The 20,781-nt window shown below is 34.3% G+C and overlaps 1 protein-coding gene across 1 annotated transcript in view; it reads right to left on the bottom strand.

The window, feature by feature from the left end:
• The window catches only part of STPG2 (sperm tail PG-rich repeat containing 2), a 341,555-nt gene that overhangs the window by 104,851 nt on the left and 215,923 nt on the right, over nt 1-20,781 (bottom strand). The window contains exon 9 of the mRNA XM_061191041.1: nt 16,475-16,634. Within this exon, the coding sequence (XP_061047024.1) occupies nt 16,475-16,634 (160 nt within the window). The remainder of the gene's footprint in view (nt 1-16,474; nt 16,635-20,781) is intronic.

Here is a 20,781-nt window from a genome sequence, read left to right as displayed (position 1 = left end):
TTAATCCATTTTGAGCTTATTTTTGTGTATGATGTTAAAGAATGATATAATTTCATTTTGTTACATGTAGCTGTCCAGTTTTCCCAGCACCATGTGTTGAAAAGATTGTCTTTCCACCACTGAATAGTCTTTCCTCCTTTGTCGTAGATTAATTGACCATAGGTGCGTGGGTTTATTTCTGGGCTTTCTATCCTGTTCCATTGATCTATATTTCTATTTTTCTGCCAGTACCATACTGTTTTGATGACTGTAGCTTTGTTTTATAGTCTGAAGCCAGGAAGCCTGATTCCTCCAGCTCCATTTTTCTTTCTCAAGATTGCCTTGGCTATTTGGAGTATTTTTTGTCTCCATACAAATTTTAAGATTTTTTGTTCTAGTTCTACGAAAAATGTCATTGGTAATTTGATAGGGATTAAATTGAATCTGTAGATTGCCTTGGGTAGTATAGTCATTTTGACAATATTGATTCTTCCAATTCAAGAACATGGTGTACTTTTCCATCTGTTTGTGTCATCTTCGATTTCTTTCATCGGGGTCTAATAGTTTTCAGAGTACAGGTATGTTGCCTCCTTACATATGTTTATTCCTAGGTATTTTATTCTTTTTGATGTGATTGTAAATGGGATTGTTTCTTGAATTCCTCTTTCTGATCTTTTGTTGTTAGTGTATAGAAATGCAACAGATTTGTGTATTAATTTTGTATCCTGCAACTTTACCAGGTTCATTGATGAATCTAGTAGTTTTCTGGTAGCATCTTTAGGATTTTCGATGTATAGTATCACGTAATCTGCAAAGAGTGACAGTTTAACTTCTACTTTTCCAATTTGGATTCCTTTATTTCTTTGTCTTCTCTGATTGCCACAGCTAGGACTTCCAAAACTATGTTGAATAAAAGTGGTGAGAGTGGACATCCTTGTCTTGTTCCTGATCTTAGAGGAAATGCATTCAGCTTTTCACTGTTGAGTATGATGTTAGCTGCAGGTTTGTCATATATGGCCTTTATTAGGTTGATATATGTTCCCTCTATGCCCACTTTCTGGAGAGTTTTATCATAAATAGATGTTGAATTTTGTTGAAATCTTTTTCTGCATCTATTGAGAAGATCATATGGTTTTTATTTTTCAATTTGTTGATGTGGTGTATCATGCTGATTGATTTGAAGATACTGAAAAATCCTTGCATCCCTGGGATAAATCCCACTTGATCATTGTGTATGATCTTGAGAACAAATACATATTATCTTCAAAGAAGCACTATTTAGATGGACAATATTTAGATGTTTCTGAATTCTACACTGATATAATGGAAGATAAAATATAATTAAATGATAATTTTAAAGTGTTGAAAAGTGACTGTCAGCATAAAAAAAATTTTTTTAAACATCTTCGTTGGAGTATAATTGCTTTACAATGGTATGTTAGTTTCTGCTTTATAACAAAGTGGATCAGCTACACATATACATATATCCCCACATCTCCTCCCTCCTCAACATAAAATTTTAATCCAAAAATATATTTTAAAATATTTTCAACATATAAAAAAAGAACAAAGATAATTATCCACTAGTGGATCCACTCTAAAAGAATTACTTCAGACAGAAGGGTACATTTCAGGCAGAAGGTAACTGATCATAGATGGCATCATGAATGAAAAGAAAATAGAGCAGTGAAATCACAGATGTGTAAATGGATAAATCTATAAGATAACTGATCACCTGTATAAAACAATAATGACCTCTTTGAGTTTAAGACATTAATGAATCAAAACACATGAAAATAATAGCAGAAAATGAGGAAAAGGGTAACTGGAATTGAAATGGTCTAGTGTTCTTGCATTGTCTAGGAATAAGGTAAAAATATCAATTGTACTTGACTTTGATAAATCAAGGATGATTTATCAAGAATTTTACTCAATTATATCAGTAAAATTCTTAAATGTAAATTTACTAAAAAGTTCTAATAATAGATAAAATTTTTAAACTGGATTTAAAAAGACAAAAATTATTTACACAGAAAAAACAAAAACATAAGGCTGCATAAAGGTTGAAAATAAAAGGTAAAAAGATGATATATCTTAAAAGCACTAAACCAAAGAAAGTTTATATAGTTTCATTAATATCAGAATGTACACATGCACATACACATACTGTCAAGCAAAAAAAGAAAAGAAAAAAAGCAAACACTACATATAGAGATACTTAAAACTTCCTTTCCCAGGAAGTTAAAACATTTAAAAACATAGCCTCAAAATACATAAAGCAAAAAATGACTGAACTACTAGAAAATCCAATATCTTACTGGCAGATTTTAAAATACTTTCTCAGTAACAGAGAAAACAACAAAATAAATGCTTTTAAATGGTATATTAGACAGCATAATTGGAAAATAAAAAGTATCTAAAACTGACCATTTAAAATTTAAAACCCAAGTGAAATATGGAAGAAAACAAACACAAAAATTAATGTTTTAACCAGCACTGAGATGGAGATATTTCAAGTCCTATATACATAGAAACTAAAGATATAATGAGATTGAAAGAAGGAAAAATTATAGAAATGTGTTCACTGTAATTGAGTAAACTAATTGTGATAAGCAGAATTTTAAAGACACCATTCCAAGATTCCCATCCCCTGGTTACCCAAACAACCACTAACCTATCTAACTACTATGAAAGGATTTTTGTCGATGCTATTGAAGTACCAGTCAACTGATCTTAAAATATGGAGATTATCTGGATGAACCTGACCCAATCAGGTGAATCCTTTAAAAGTAGAGAGTTTTCTCTGGCTAGTGGCAGATGAGGAAGTCAGAGATTTGAAGCATAAGATTTTGATGTGCCTCTACTAGCTTGAGGATAGAGAAAGCCATGAGCCAAGGAATGCAGGCAGCCTTTCGGAGCTCCGTGTCCCACTGGCTGACTGCCAGCAAAGAAACAGGGACCCCAATCCTAAAACCACAAATAACTTAATTCCGCCAACGACCTGAATGAACGTGGGAACAGATTCTTCCCTGGAACCCCCAGGTAAGAGTTCAGTTTCACCAACACTTTGATTTCAACCTTTTGAGAAACTAAGCATATAACCTCACAGAGCTGTCCAGACTTCTGACCTACAGAACTGTGAGCTAATAAATGAGTGTTGGTTTAAGCCACTGAGTTTGTGGCTTAAAAAACCTATGAATCACCAGCAAATTTTTAAAATTTTATTAAAGGCTGGTATAAAACCCTTATTTTTTCCTAAGAACAAGAATTATGATGGCAAATATGTTTATATATTCATTTGTTCTCTTCTTAAAATAACAACTTTTTTAGGGACAAGAAGTATAAATATAAGTTAATAAACTGGAAAATTAATCAAAGGTTGAAAAATTACAATGCCAAGAAATATCACATTCCTAAATAGTTAAATGCAGGGTCAAATATAAAAATAAACACTAATTAACCTTTCTAACCATAAGAAGTGGCAATTATTAAGAATGCAAAGATGAATCAAATTATATATATATATATGTATATTTATATCTTACTTCCTCATATATTACCAGCTCTTTACTTGTAATGGCCTAAAATTCAAAGAAGTACTTGTAGCCTGTTATATTCTGAGATCTGATTTTCAAGTCTTTTATTCCTACTTGAATATTTTATACTAGTTTACAGATAGACTTCAAATTATTCTCTAAATATTTCCTTCAAATTTATAGAAATGTTTTTGATAAGTTAAATCATATTTATAGTCTGTTCTACATTTATTTCTAAAATTGGAAATTATAAAAGTAATTTTAATCCAGTGTGTCTAAGTGGTTGCTCATAATTATTTTGTACAATGGTTTGGAATAAATAATTTGAACATTGGATTAGGTTATATGGGTTTTCCAGTTCACTAAAATATTCACTGATTTGATTCTAATAGTTTTAAAAATTATTTTAAAACTTTTAAAAAACTGTACAACAAAATATATGTCTAGTCTTTATTTGTTCTTCCTCCTCATATTAACCTCTGAAATTTGTAATGCTCAGAAGCTCAGATCTATGCCCTCTTTTCCTCCTGATTTCCCTAGAAGATCTCCTGCAGTCTCATGGACTTAATGTCATCTATACTTGACGATTCCCTATTTTTCATTGTCAGTCCCGATCTTATCCCTGAAGTTTATAATTCATATACCCAAATTGCAATTTAAAGTTCAAATAGACTCTTAAATGTAACATGTCCAAAACAGAGCATATTTCCCACTCCACATTACCCCTAAAAAATCCTCCCCGCCAGTTATCCCGGCAAAACCAGTTGATCAAGTCAAAAACTGTGTAGTCATCTTTCCTTCATCTCCATATATAATGTTAACAAATTCTGTTTTACATATATATATATATATATATATATATATCTTAACCCTGTCACCACTACCACCTTTTTCCAAGCTACTGTACTATCTTTGTTGCACCACCTTGCTCTTTGTCTTCCTGCTTCTACTTAAGCCCCCTGAATCTTATTACCAGCATCTTTTCTTAAATAACATTCTATAATGATGCAGGATCAAACTAAAAACAGTACAGAAGAGTTGAAGAGAAATAAATTGACATTACTGAGCACTTACTATGTTATAAGTACTATGCTAGGAGCTTTAAATCCATTTTTTTCTTTTTTACTGAAGTATATTTGATTTACAGTGTTATTTAAGTTTCAGGTGTACAACATAGTGATCCACAATTTTTAAAGATTATACTCCATTTACGATTATTATAAAATATTGGGTATATTACCTATGCTGTACATTACACCCTTGTATCTTATTTATTTTATACCAAGTAGTTCTTACCTTTTAATCTTCTACCCCTATCTTGCCCATCCCCCTTTCCCTCTCCACACTATTTGTTCTCTATATCCATGAGTCTGTTTCTTTTTTGTTATATTCACTAGTTTGTTTTATTTTTTAGATTCCACATATAAGCGAATTTAAGCTTTACAACAACTTTATGAAATAGATATCAATTGTTTCCTTTTATGGGTTGAGAAACTATGGCTCTGAAAAGTGAGTTACTTGCTTAGGGTCATTCAGCTCATAAATAAGCCCCAATTAGAATGCATTCTGTTAGAATCTAGAGTCCATTTTTATCCCAGAACATCAAGTTGTTTTCAATAGAATGTGCTCAAGAAAGAACAATATATACTCACACCATTAAATTATTACAACATACAAATACTAGTTCACAAAGAATAAAAATAGTAACAGGATATAGTAGCCTCTCTGGACACACAAAACATTATTGATATTTAGAACCAATATATTTTGTTTTTTATGGTGAGTACAACTGTGTGTTTATATTAAACATTAAAATACTGTCAGAAAATATTTTTACTTGTGTTCTAATGAATAGAAAAAAAAGTATCCCAAGTATTTAAAAACTGATGATAAACAGAATTTAAAATTATAAAACTATAAAATATAGACAAATTATAATTGCATGTTACCCTTAAAAGGCTTGTATTTTAAACTCCATTAATGCAGGAAATATCTTTTTTTCTAATTACTTTCAGAAATTTAGGTACTGCCTGGTACAAATTAGCTGCTCATTACATTTATTGAAAGAATGAATACATTAATGAAAGAATGAAAGAATCACATCAAATAACTGACACCATAAAAGGCAAGTCTGTCCAGTTATAATTCCTTACTTTTGTTGAGATATAATTTATTTGTTTTACTTTATTAACTTACATTATTATGATAAAATGAAATAACAAAAAATACTTTGAGTATATTTATCTTAAATGTCAAACAATGGATTACTCTAGCAGTCATCATGCTTAGATTATTAATTTTGGACTTTCCAAGGTACATTTTGTTAAATTCCTTTCAAGGCCCAGTCCTTGGGGAAAAAAACCCCAAAAAACCCTTAAAAAGAGAAATTGTTGATTAACTCATCTTACAAATATTTGATTAAACTGAATTTCCTTTTGCATTTCCAAAAACATTGTATCCAACACAGTGAATGGCCAGAGTACGACCTTATAATATTTGTTGACTATTAAATTTCAGGTAAGTTGATAATGTCAGCGCTCCATCCAGATTTCTCAGATTCCTTTCAGTACATTTTACACACCTCCAGCTATTGTGTGCTTTTCCTTCCAGCAGCCAGCACCTATGGCTCTTTTTCAGAAGAATGCTGTCAGGAGCTCAGTTTGTCCATAAGCAGAGATCCAGACCTGCATGGGAGTTTACGTGGCCCCAGGGCAGCCCTTTATCAATGATTGATAGATATAGGAGTATGAAAGCTTCAGCGCTTTTGCTTCTGGGTAGGACAACTTTCATGTATAGCTTACACTGCAAGTATCCCCTTTGAGATCAAGCTAAAGCTAAGTTACCCTCTGCAGGACTTTGACTCAGACTGCACGCTTGCTGGGCTTCCAACCCTTCCAATTCCTGTTTCTCCCAATCCTTTACCAGTTGCCAAGGGAGGCGGGGGTTGGGGGAGGAAAGGACTGGGAGTTTGGGATTAGCAGATGCAAATTATTACATACAGGATGGATAAAGAACAAGGTACTTTTTATACTTAAAGTACCTTGTATATCACAGGGAACTATATTCAATATCCTGTGATAAACCATAATGGAAAAGAATATGAGAAAGAATACATAACTGAATCACTTTGCTGTACAGTAGAAATTAACACAACATTGTAAATCAACTGTACTTCAAGAAAATTTTTTTTAAAAAGAACCTATACTGCAGTCTTGTTTTGCCCGCCAGTCCAATTATTCGGTATTTTTACTTTCAACAAACTACGTCTGCTTTCACTTGTCTTTTTTTCTCTGCTTAGAATTTGTTCTGGTTATCTATTGCTGCATAAAGAACTAGTCTCCAAAACTAATGGCTTAAAATGCCAACAGTCATTTATTTTGTTCATAAGTTTGCACTTTGGACATGCCTCGGAGAGAAAGTCTCATCTTGGCCACACAGGTTGTCAGCTGGGGCACTTGACTGAAGGCTGGAGGCTCCTCTCCCACTGCTGCTCACTTCCCTGGTTGGCAAGTCTGTGCTGGCTGCTGGCTGCTGGCTGCTGGCTGGAGCTCTCCCAGCAAGAGGACTGGGGCTCTCTCTTCCTCTTCATGGGCGTCTCCCTGGCTGATGGGCTTTTGCACAGCATGGTGGCTACATTCAACAGGGGGCATTCTGAGAGGACCATCCAGAAGTGCAAGAAATTTTTATGATTTAGCCTCAGAAGTCACAGAGCAACTGTTCTGCCATACTCTATTGGTTAAGGTAGTACCAAAAGTCCACTAGGAAACCGGAAATAAACTCCAATACCCAATGAGAGCAGTGTCAACACTGCGCTGTGTGAAGAACAGAGGATGAAATATCCAGTGGCAAATATCTTTGGAAAACACATTCTGCTACAGTCCACTCTGCAGCCACAAGATTTCACATCTCCCACATGCAAAACTCAAGCAACCCTGCTCTGAAGACTCCCAGATTTCATCCCATTATGGCATTGACTCAAGGTCCAGGGTCTTGTCATCTAATTCTGGTTCAGATGTGAATGAGACTCCCCTGTTGTAGTTCTTCTGGTGCAGCCTTTTGAATACTGTTCCTTTCAATCTAAGGACCTTCAACTAAAGAGACAAATTATCAGGCTAATGGTATAACAGTCAAAAAATAAATGCTAAAACACACCTGTTCAAAGGGGAAAAAACAGGAGAGGCATAGCACTTACAGTTGCATAGCATTTCAAATCCAGCTGGGCACAAGTTGCCAGTTCATAGATGAGGGTTCAGTCCTACTTCCAAGGAGTTGTTCACTATAGTATGTTCAACAACTCCATTCTGTGGGTTCTTGGTTCTGTCCTCTAAGTTATCCTTCCTTTTCCATAAAAAGTAGCCCATGTTTGCAACTAGGTTTTTCAGCCAACTTCCTACCTGTAGAAATTCAAGAGTCCAAGTCTTTTTATTTTATATATTGTGTCCATTCCTCTTAGTTCAAGTTGACATAATAATGTTTAAAACCATGTGGACTTTTTGTTTTATCAATTTATAATTCATTCCATTATATAATGCCAAACTCACAAGATGTTTGCGATAAGCTCTCCTCTACATACAAGCATACCTCAGAGATATTGTGGGTTTAGCTCCAGACCACTGCAATAAAGAGAATATCTTGATAAAGTGAGTCACACAAATTTTTTGGTTTCCCAGCGCATATAAAGTTATGCTTACGTTACACTGTAGTCTGTTAAGAGTACAGTAGCATTATGTCTAAAAAAATGCACATATTTTAACTAAAAAATTCTTTATCACTAAAAACTGCTAAACCATCATCTGAGCCTTCAGCAAGTTGTAATCTTTCTGCTGGTAGAGGGTCTTGCCTCAATGTTGATGCTGCTGACTGATCAGGGTGGTGGGTGCTAAAGACTGGGGTGGCTGCAGCAATTTCTTAACATAAGACAACAATGAAGTTTGGCACATAGATTGATTCTACCTTTCATGAATGATTTCTCTACACCATGCAAGGCTGTTTGATAGCATTTTACCCACAGTAGAACCTCTTTCAAAACTGGAGTCAGTCCTCTCAAACCTTGGTGCTACTTTATCAAATAAATTTATGTAATATTCAAAATCCTTTCAATAATTTTCACAGCATCTTCTCCAGGAGTAGATTCCATCTTTTAAAAAAACACTTTCTGTGTTCATCCATATGAAGCAACTCCTCATCTGTTAAAGATTTATCCTGAGATTGCAGCAATTCAGTCACATCTTCAGGCTCCATTTCTAATTCTAGTTCTTTTACTATTGCTACCATGACTGCAGTTCCTTCCTCCACTGAAGTCTTGAACCCCTCAAAGTCATCCTGAGGGTTGAAATCAAGGTCTTACAAACTCCTGTTAAGGTTGATGTTTTCACCTCTTCCCATGAATCACAAATGTTCTTATTGGTATTTAGGATGATGAATCCTTTCCAGAAGGTTTTTAATTGACTTTGTTCAGATCCATCAGAAGAATCACTACCTATGGCAGCTAGGTCCTTATGAAATGTATTTCTTAAATAATAAGACTTGAAACTCAAAATTACTCCTTGATCCATGGGCTGTAGAATTAATGTTGTATTAGCAGGCTTAAAAACATCATTAATCTCATTGAACATCTCCATCAGAGCTCTTGGGTGACCAGGTACATTGTCAATGAGTAGTAATATTTTGAAAGGAAGCTTTTTTTTCTGAGCAGTAGCTCTCAGCAGTGGGCTTCAAATATTCAGCAAGCCACGTTGTTAACAGATGTGCGGTCATCCAGGCTTTGTTATTCCATTTATAGAGCACAGGCAGAATAGATATAGCATAATTCCTAAGGGCCCTAGGGTTTTTGGAAAGGTAAATGAGTATTGGGTACAACTTAGTCACCAGCTGCATTAGCCCCTACCAAGAGAGTCAGCCTGCTCTTTGAAGTTTTGGAGCCAGGCAATAACTTCTCCTCTCTACCTATGAAAATCCTAGATGGCATCTTCTTTCAATAGGGCACTGTTTTGTCTACATTGAAAACCTGTTGTTCTGTGTAGGCATCTTCACTAATTATCTTAGCTAGATTTTCTGGATAACTTGCTGAAACTTCTACTTGCTGTTTCACCTTGAACTTTTATGTTATAGAGATGCCTTCTTTCCTTAAACCACATCGACAAACCTCTGCTAGCTTCAAACTTTTCTTCTGCAGCTTCCTTACCTCTCTCAGCCTTCAGAGGATTAAAGAGAGTAAGGGCCTTGTTCTGGATTAGGTTTAGGCTTAATGCAATGTCGTAGCTGGTTTGATTTTCTATCCAGACCACCAAAACTTTCTCCATATCACCAGTAAGGATGTTTAGCCTTCTTAACATTGGTGTGTTCACCGGAGTAGCACTTTTAATCTCCTTCAAGAACCTTTTCTTTGCATTCACGACTTGGCTAACTTGTGGAAGAGGCCTAGCTTTCAGCCTGTCTCAGCTTTCAAACATGCCTTTCTCAGTAAACTTGATCATTTCTAGCTTTTGATTTAAAGTGAGAGATGCAATATTTCCTTTTACTTGAACACTTATAGGCCATTGTAGGGTTATTAATTGGCCTCGTTTCAATATTGTTGTGTATCAGGGAATAGGGAGGCCTGAAAGAGGGAGAGAGACAGGGAACTGCAAGTCGGAGGAGCAGTCAGAACACGTAATTTACCAGTTAAGTTTGCCATCTTATATGGGTGCAGTTGATGGTGCCCCCAAACAATTACAATAATAACATCAAAGATCACGGACTACAAATCACCATAACAAATATAATAATAATGAAAAATCTTGAAATATTGCAAGAATTACCAAAATGTGACACAGAGACAGGAAGTGAGCAAATGCTGCTGGAAAAATGGTATGGATAGTCTTGCTCGACGCAGGGTTACCACAAACCTTCAATTTGTGAAAAACGCAGTTTCTGCCAAGTGCAATAATGCAAAGTACAGAAAAAAGAAGTACACCTGTATTCTCTCTCTCTATAAGATCTATATATTTTCAGTTATTCTTTACAACTTACCTACCCCCTCAATAAACAAAGTCCATTTTCTGTTTTAAGGCTACCACTCTACTTCAGACTTTGATTCTGTTATCCTTTATATTCTAAAATATTTTGCATCAGTTCTTTCCTGCCCCCCACCCCACCCAACATAGTTGATCTCTCCTCAGATTAAGCTTTTCCCATAGTCTTCAAAGATTCTTTACTACACAAAACGTGAATAACTCAGAAAACTAGTATTCTGTATACTACATATAGGGTAATTTTACCTATTAGACATACTTATTAATAAATTGATCTTTCTCAAATTATGCATAAATAAGAAGAATTTACTTTAAATATATATGAAGTGCCCAAAGAAACAAAAATAACTTGAGATTGAAAACTAATAAAGTTAGCTCATTTTCAGTAATAAAATTTCCACCATTTTTAATAATGATATAAAATCAACCAGTCTCCAAAGTTGATCTGATCAATTTTTGCCTATACTCAGAATTATCTTGCATTTTAACAGCCCAAAAGCATTTCTGGAAGCTAAAGAAAAACAACCAAAAAATTACATATTTATTGCAATAGGTTAACAGCACTCGGCAAGTGGGATGAACTGCATTTTCATAAACTCCATAGTAATTCTGAATCTATAATATTACAAGCCACTGAGAAAATAGAATAAATAATTAGTTTTCACACTACACTGATTTTTATATCAAAGGTATTGCTTATGTTTATTGAAAAAGTGAACAAAAATATCTTCATGGGATATGTTCAATTAACTTCTAAGATGAATTATATTTGTTTCCTAAAATAATTTCCTGTGGGAATGTGATGCAGAAATCACAATGTTATTTTCATTAGAAATGATCTATACTTTCTACATAAAATAAGTCTCTGTACCTGTTATGTTCAGCCTACAAATGTTGCATTATATGCTATGTATTGCTTAATCATTCACTTAAATATTTGATTTTAATTAAAATTATGCTTTAAACTTCAACTGTTTTTTATTTAAAAATCTTAAAATCATTTTTACTTACTACGAAGCAGTGTATGTTCATATAGAGAAAACAATTAAAAATTGAAAAGCAAAACACAATCTTTTACAAGCCTAAGGCTGTTTAATCACAGATCATTTTCTAAGTGAGGTCTTCACTGATAACATTTTTGAAACTGATGCAGAACCCACAATGAACTCCCAATCCTCCTTTTCTCTTATTTTTCTCCATAGCATTTATAGCCACCTAGTATTCATTCTTTTTCTTTCTCTTCCTTCCCTCATCTATCAATCTATTGATCTACTTCTTCATTCATTTATTAAATGTCTCCATCCTAAAACTTTGCTCTATGAAACAACATTTATATTTTGTTCACTGCTCTATCACAAGTCCCTGGAACACTGCTAATACATAAGAGGCTCTCAGTGCATATTTGTTAAATGATTGGTCAAATGAATCCTATCTTGTTATCAGGTTCAAGCAATATATACCATTTTAAAATTTTTCATAGGACTCTATTCAGTTTTTACATCAGAGTTAACTAAACCCCATTTTTCTTTCATTTAGGACATTAAAAACTTCATTATTAGTATTCTTGGATGAATATACTTGATGCTTAAAACTTTGGACATAGTATTATTTTTTAGGGTAATCCCAGAAGGAGAATTTTAGGGTTAAATGGCATGTATATTTGAAACATTCTGCCAGCCTGCCCTTGACAATCACTGATATCAACTTATACTTCCACCACGATGTAGGAGAGTGCCCAATTTTCCACACTCTCAAAGTTTTCATTCATTTTCTTTTTAAATTTGCTGAGTATTTTTCTCCTCTAAATGTCCAAAAACAGATCACTATGAGAGATAAAGTAATGTTTAATTCTTTTCCACTTAACAATTTTACTTTACCTGAGCTAGATCAATCACAAAGTCATTTACATGTCCATGAAATAAAACTTGATGCATACAGTGTTCACTGCAGCTCTATTTACAATAGCCAGGACATGGAAGCAACCTAAGTGTCCATCGACAGATGAATGGATAAAGAAGATGTGGCACATATATACAATGGGATATTACTCTGCCATAAAAAGAAACGAAATTGAACTATTTGTAGTGAGGTGGATGGACCTAGAGTCTGTCAAACAGAGTGAAGTAAGTCAGAAAGAGAAAAACAAATACTGTATGCTAACACATATATATGGAATCTAAAAAAAAAAAAAAAAAAAAATGGTTATGAAGAACCTAGGGGTAAGATGGGAATAAAGATGCAGACCTACTAGAGAATGGACTTGAGGACACGGGGAGGGGGAAGGGTAAGCTGGGACAAAGTGAGAGAGTGGCATGTACATATATACACTACCAAATGTAAAATAGATAGCTAGTGGGAAGCAGCCACATAGCACAGGGAGATCAGCTCGGTGCTCTGTGACCGCCTAGAGGGGTGGGATAGGGAGGGTGGGAGGGAGGGAGACGCAAGTGGGAAGAGATATGGGGATATATGTATATGTATAACTGATTCACTTTGTTATAAAGCAGAAACTAACACACCATTGTAAAGCAATTATACTCCAATAAAGATGTTAAAAAAAAAAAAACTTGGTGCATAAGAGTAGATTGCTTAAAATGTGACAGACCTCATTTAATAATTTCTTCATTAAATGATTCAAATGTGTTTCTATTGGTTACACAACATTTAATGGTATATGGTATACTGCAAATATACTACTTCCCTCTTTAATTTAGACTAATGAAAATGAGTTTTATACTTCTTAAATATCTGCAGACTTCATTTGAATAAAATAAAATCACCTCAATACTGTTAATAAAAGTTCTAAGACAATTTGAAATAAATACAGAGCTATAAAATGTTGAGTGATTGAATGTCCTATTAAGTATATGAGTCCCATGAGAAGAATACTATTCGTATATCAACCAAACTCATAACTTAGGTCATTTATCAACCTCAGTTCTTGACACTGTAACCTAAAAATATACGACAGTCAGTAACCAATTTTAACTTGCCTATTATTCTATTCTAGGTAGAAAGATAACATTATACATGCTCTTTAAGTTCTGCAAGGCAAAGCACTCAATTCTTCTTAGTTATGTCATGACTCAAGGAACAAATAAGCATATCAGGCTCTACAAATTAATTCAAACAATCTTATAGCTTTGTACATATACATGCACACACACATAATAACAGAAAATAATTTTATCTGGCTTGTAAATAATTTGACATAAAACCCAAAAAGGCTCTTCTCACTGGTATTAAGGTTTAACAAAATTACCAATATTTAAATGACAAAATAGGGTTAAAAAAACACTTTTTTCTTATTTTATTTCTAAGAAGATATGATAATAAAGGAGATCATTCATAGGATAAACATTGACACAAAGCATATAACCAATAAAACTATTATCACTGTACCTTTTGATTATATAACAATGATTTTTTTAAAAAATCAAAAGACTTAACATACTAGTTGTACCCAGCAAAAGTTAAATGGTATTAAGAACTGTAAATATAAATGGGCTATTCTCATTTTATTTTTATTTATTTATTTATTTATTTATTTATGGCTGCGTTGGGTCTTCATTGCTGCGCACGGGCTTCCTCTAGCTGTGGTGAGTGGGGGCTACTCTTCTTTGCGGTGCACGGGCTTCTCATTGCAGTGGCTTGTCTTGTTGTGGAGCACGGGCTCTAGGTGCGCAGGCTTCAGTAGTTGTGACACACGGGCTCAGTAGTTGTGGCTCGTGGGCTCTAGAGCACAGGCTCAGTAGTTGTAGCACACCAGCTTAGTTGCTTGGCAGCATGTGGGATCTTCCCAGACCAGGGCTCAAGCCCCTGTTCCCTGGATTGGCAGGTGGATTTTTAACCACTGTGCCACCAGGCAAGCCCTATTCTCATTTTAGAATCAAGAATTGTTTGTTATATTGATCAATAAAAAACCTAACCTAAATGAAAATTAACAAAAAAAGAGGAATCTATTTAGAGAGTTGATAATATCACACCTGACTTCTTTTCCTTGATTGGATCAATGTAACAGGACAAATAGAAGTTAATCTTCAATTACCAAAACAAAGCATGGATATTAATTAAATTGGCCCTGGTCAGCTATTAAATCTATGTTAGAGACATATTTTGGACTGTATACCTTAAGATAGCAGATTAAGTTCAAAAGAATGAATTCTATAATTATCACAGTATCTACATATGTCAGAGGAAATCAGATTTCATAATCATCGCATCAGGTAATAGCTTCAGAAGTCCATATGTTTTTCTCTAATGTGTTGATTATAGAGGCATGTGGGATTTCTGCTATCATTTATCTGAATTATAGGCTACTTTAAGATGCAGGATGGCAAACTTAATGAAGTATTGGCTTATTGTGATAAACTTTTCATTTGGCAAGCTGGCTAATTTACAGTTGTATAGTGACTTTGACAGTCCATATGTCTTTGACTTCCAAATAATATCTGTCTTCATAATGGAGATATTTCCCTGTCCCAAATTCTTTCAGAAGCTAGTGTTGGCTTGGCATTAAGAAGAAACATGTTTCATATTATAATAAGATTTTATACTTCTAAGGAGCTTCAGCGGTTCTGAAAATGACTTTGAAATATAGTCTTATTAATCTTTAGTATTCTCATGAGCCAAGTAGGTGGCAAATATTATCTCAATTTTGTAAAATAGAAACTAATGAAACAATTAGTGAGTTTACTTGCCCTAGGCTAAATACTGAAGCAATGAAAAGTCAGAGTGCCAATCCTGGAACTTAACTGAAGCTCTTACTATGCATTGCATCTATAATAATTTTTATGGAGACGAGAGTAAAGGCAAAGAGAAAAAAAAATCAGAAAATATGAAGATCAATCTAATCTACTTTAAGAGACTCTGGAATAGATATTTGTTACTTGATTGATTGTGCTTGGTCACGGTGACAGTGATAGTACCTGAACTTCAAAGAACTAATTTCCCTGCACCACTTCTGGGTGACCACATAATGAGTGTGGTCAGAGACATAGTAAAGGAACTTGAATTCTACTTCAAAACAAAGCTAAAACCTGACAAAATCAACAATGGTACAATAACTCAAGAGAAGAAAAAGAAAATAAGAAAAGCTAAATTTGGACTTAAAATGGACCTTTAAGTTGGTAATATACTTGATTCCTGAAAGACAGTGAAAAATAAAGCAAGTCTCTATGGATCTCAGGGTCTCCCAAGTATTCTTATTTGCTTGACCCATCGTATTCTTCCGCTTTGATTTTTCATTTAAAAACTCCATTCTGTTTCATTTTTTCTCTTCATAGTCTCATAAAGATTCATTACAACAGTTTGGTTACTTAGTGGCAATACATTTGTAAATTGCTGTTGAAAACTCTTGTTCCTATTCTTTATCTAATTCTCTTGTGTGAAATAATCTACTTACTGGTTCATTTTCATTATCAGGGAAAGTTATTTCATTCTATTTTAGTACAAAAATGCCATTACTAGTAGCTGAACTAATCCCAATTTTAAAAATCAAAATTATTTTTGGAATTTCAACCCCTCAAATAAATGTTTACCTTTTATATAGCTGCTTTCTTAATACCTGAGGAAAATTAAAATAATTCCATGAGACTGGCATGATATGTATCTTGTATACAACTGATCTTCCACATCAGTAGTTATTTCTCCTCTAACAACTATAGCATATTAAGAGTTTGGTTTTTTTCTCTAATAGGATATGACATTAGCTTTAGTAAAATTAGTAAAATTGTCTTTGGTAACATTAAAAGACATAAAACTCCAAACAAATCTTCTTACAGTTGAAAAAACATCTAAAACCTTTCACTAAATAAGTGGTTATTTTTTTGTCCTGCACACTTAAAAGAGACATGATAAATGTAAATGTATGTTTACAATTGTCTATTTTAATAAGGAAACCTTAGATTTTGTTCCCATTTCTTTAAAAAGACAGTCTACACTTACCTGGCCCATCATTCATTTTGTCCAGGCACCGAGGAGTTGTGCTAAGAAACGAGGCATGTTTTATTCTAGCCACCAAACTACGAGGTGGCATGTACTTATGCTGAACTTGAGACATCTCATATGATTTTTGAACATCATAGGTGCCTGGTGCTGGAACATCCTGAAACAAATTTCAATGGACTAGCATAAACATATAAAAAATTTCCAAAAACATATAGCATATGTCACACTAAGCAATGGTAATAGAAAACATGAAAATTTTCTTTAATTAGCCATTAAAAATAGAAATTTAAAAAAGTATCCCTAAATCTATGCCCTCCTTAAATTCACTTGTCAAAAATTTAAGATAAAATAAACAGAATTATGAAGTATAGGTTCACATTCTTAAAAAAAATAGCCTTCATAATATAGATCAAACTCTAATTTTCAAATTTCATAATGAAAATCAAATTTTATACAGAAATGAGAGCAGTGGTTATTTGTTTTCTTAAGCAGTAAAACTATTCCTGCTTAACTGTCCTATGTGAGCACACCTTACTTATTCTACAAATGAGACTGCTTATTTCATTTTAATAGATTTCAATTAAGTTAAAAGGCTTCCCCTTTCATCACTTATGGCTCTTTACGTGCTCTACAGTTATATTAACATTTTTAATCAACATAAACCACACGGATATTAATAACCACAATAATAATTCTAAACTAAATTAAATCAAAAATATCATATATTTGTTGCACAATTAATGCCTGGAAACCATTAGCTAATTACCTCAATGGAAACTTATAAAACTCATTTTCTTCAAATTATTTTAAAACATAACATATATATATAACAAATCTGTTCATCTGTATTATGTATAAAGACCAAACTTTTTAAGTTTTAATGATTTTCTGGCAGGCAGGAGACTTGTATTGTGGCTAAGGGTAGAGACTCTAGCACTAGACTTCTTTGGGTCCACATATCTGCTCCTTACTTGCTGTGGGACCCTAAGAGAGCTACTTAACCTCTGTGATCCTCCGTGTCCTCATCTGTAAGTGGGGAAACTATAAAATTTATATCGTATGTCATTGGGTTGCTGTGAGGATTAAATGACTTAAAACAAGTAAAATACTTAGATTAGTTCCTGATTCTACAAAAGGGTTAGCTAATCTTACTATTCTACAAAAGCTAATTTCAACGTAAAAAACAAGACTGAACAATCAGGGTCTAGACCAACAGAGAAGAATTTTAATGTTTCAAATAATTCAAACAAATTTGGATACTGAGAAAGCAAACTTTTGAAGTCCATCTAGAAGCCATACTTTATAAAACATACGTTCTCTTGTTCCTTATATCCCTATTATCACCCTCAAGCACAAGCCAACAACATTATCTCCCACTTCCAAAGAATCACTAAATACGGTAAAAGTACTGATCATGACTAGCGGAGGAGATTCTTACATGAAACTCCATGTTTCTGGTTTAAGTACTGTGTCAAACACAAATGCCACAATCTATAAGTCAACTAAGAAATGTCAACAGCTGTTTGCTTCTTGTCTGCATTAGGAGTACATTTAGTAAAGGTAGGCGGAGGATAAGCCATAGAAGCAATAGCTCCAAAGATGACTTTTGGACCTTTCGGGGTTGCTTCTATGGTATGTGAAAGGAAAGTAGAAGAGAGCACAAAAGCACAAAGATATCATGAGTACACAATGTACTCAGAGTATTTAGGAAAGCTTTACAAAGATCTTGATTATCCCTACTACGCATTTTCATTTTCTTATCAGAAGCTGTTATTGTTCTTGCTTCCCTTAGCACCCTGCCTGGAGTCAACACCTAGTCCCTCTTCCAGTGCCTAGTCTAGATATGACTGACGGGTTTCGCTGCTGCCACACAGGAACCTTTTCTTTTTTTTCTTTTTTAATGGCTTGAAGAAAAAGTAAGTAACTGCACAAGCGATCAGTTTTCTTCAACAATAGTGTGTTCCCCTCTAGAAACCTTCGTCAAACTAGCTACCCTAAATTTCATTAGATTCACTGGCTCCTCTACCAAGTGAAAATATACTACCCTCATCATGACCACATCTTTTTATAGCATTTTTATGCTTCTCTGAAAACTTATTCCCTACCTGTGTCCTTTACTGATATTTCTAGGCTCTTCTTACTCATCCTCAACTCTCATTTTATCTGACCAAGAGATTAATATGTCAAATAAATTTTCTAGGCATTAATTAATTCCTAGGATTAGTAAGACAAATCTGAAACCCTGTTTAAAAGCAATAACTTAAACAATACCTATATATAGTACTTTACACACCATTTCAGGGGAAAATAGTATGTATTGATAAGATCATCAAATTTCTGTTGGTGATCCTTTGTATATCACAGAAAACAGAGAAGGCACATGATGAGTGGATATAATAGACATTTCTCACACCTTTTTTTTAACCCAGTACTTGAATCCTGTTCCTGTGTTTGGGAAATTCCACATGCTTTGCAGCAGAATCTGAGTCCCAGCATAAAAGCCAAAATCACCTGAGTCTCATCTTCCTGGTCTAATTTTAAAAAGCTAGGACATGAATCTAGGTCACAGGCTCAAATGCCAGCCTTTCAACTGGCAGCCAGTTATTCAAAAAGACACAGAACATTAAAAATTCCAGTTTAGATTTATTTAATTTATTTTTTAGTTTAAAGAAGCTGAATTTTTAAAAAAAATTCTATTCTAGTGATGGCACTGATAGAGCTAGCAGTTATGTTCCCAGAGGCAACAGTGGGAGGACAAACTGAAAGAGCAATTAGAGACTGAGGGAAAATACCATAAAATGATGAATTAAAAGCTATGTCTCAATGCAAATTAAAGTTAAGTCTAAGGTGTCTTGACCTCCTCATCTGGAAAACCAGGACCCTACCTAAAAATGACATAAATAATCATAGAATTAAAATAATTGATGTATGCAAAATTCTTAGAATGGTATCTGTAAAAAAATTAATAAACAAAAATCTCAATTAAATATAGTCAGAAGATCAGGAGGAAGAGCTCTCAAACCATGGGACAACAGCAGAGCGCAAGAGGAAGAAGAAAGACCCTCTTTTTTCCTGGCAAGGACTCAGCCAATGAAATGCCATGGACTCTGTTTTCTATAGCCCTCCTAACTTCCCTTTTCCTTTCTGTAAAAGTGTTCTCCTTCCCTTGCCCTGCAGGGACTTGCATGTGGCTCACCATGGTTGCAGACACCAAACTGCAATTCTCTGCTGATCTCAGATAAACTCATCTTAGCTGGAGAAATATCTGGCAGTCTATTTGTTCAGACCAACATACCTGATACATGCACTAGTATTTGCTTTCATTGCCATCATCATCATTATTAGCATTATTATTTGTATTAGTTGTGGAACTACATGAAACCCTCAGTGATAACTCCCTTTCCTGCAGAAAGATACCAACAGGATATTTGAAAGGAAAGCTCCTAGTATTTTAAGCCCCAAACAAACAACAACAACAACAACAAAATCCAAAGTAGTTAAGTTGCTGGGAATCACATGAAGACAGTGAATCAGGCAGTAAAAAAAAAAAAAATCACTGGTGGCAACCAACTTCAAAGGAAGGCAGGTCATCCGGTTTGTATTTTGGAAAAACCTTTTCCCATACTCTGTGGTTTTATTCAACCATGTTAAGTTGAGTTGAAGCCCATGCACAATTCCCCATGCCCAGAACCCTTATATTAACCACTTAAAATCCAAGCCTAACTGATCTGGAGCCCCAAAGACCAGCTCCTCATTTCAAAAAATTCAGTATTTTTCCCATCCCTGTTCCCTGCCATTTTGACATGTGAAATTTCATATACTCTCTAACCTTGGACATATTAAACAGCATGTATGCTCTTATCTTCCAAAACTCTAATTACCAAACACCAACAATTAAACCCCCCAGGCCCAGCAAGAAATGGAGCATTTGATCACTGAGTTGTCTCCCAAGATGTATGCACAATGCAAATAAAGACTGAACTCAAGTTTTAGCCTCAAAATAAATTTCCCTTTTACCATGCTATGGTAAAGGACTTAGGGATGTCTTTACTTCACATTTCATTTTTTAATGATACTTTCACTGGATACAGAATTCTTGGTTGACTTGCTTTTCTCTCAGCATTATGAATATGTCATTTCACTGACTTTTGGCCTCCATTACATTCTTTTTTTTTTTTAAGAGGTTTTTTTTTTTTTTTTTGGTTGCGTCAGGTCTTAGCTGCTGCATGCAGGATCTTCGTTGAGGCAAGCGGGCTCTTTGTTGCAGGGTGCGGGCTTCTCTCTAGTTGTGGCGTGCAGGTTTT

This window comes from Eubalaena glacialis, chromosome 5 (assembly GCF_028564815.1).
Source record: "Eubalaena glacialis isolate mEubGla1 chromosome 5, mEubGla1.1.hap2.+ XY, whole genome shotgun sequence".
Lineage (NCBI taxonomy): Eukaryota > Metazoa > Chordata > Mammalia > Artiodactyla > Balaenidae > Eubalaena > Eubalaena glacialis.
This window is presented reverse-complemented; position numbering and strand designations above follow the sequence as displayed.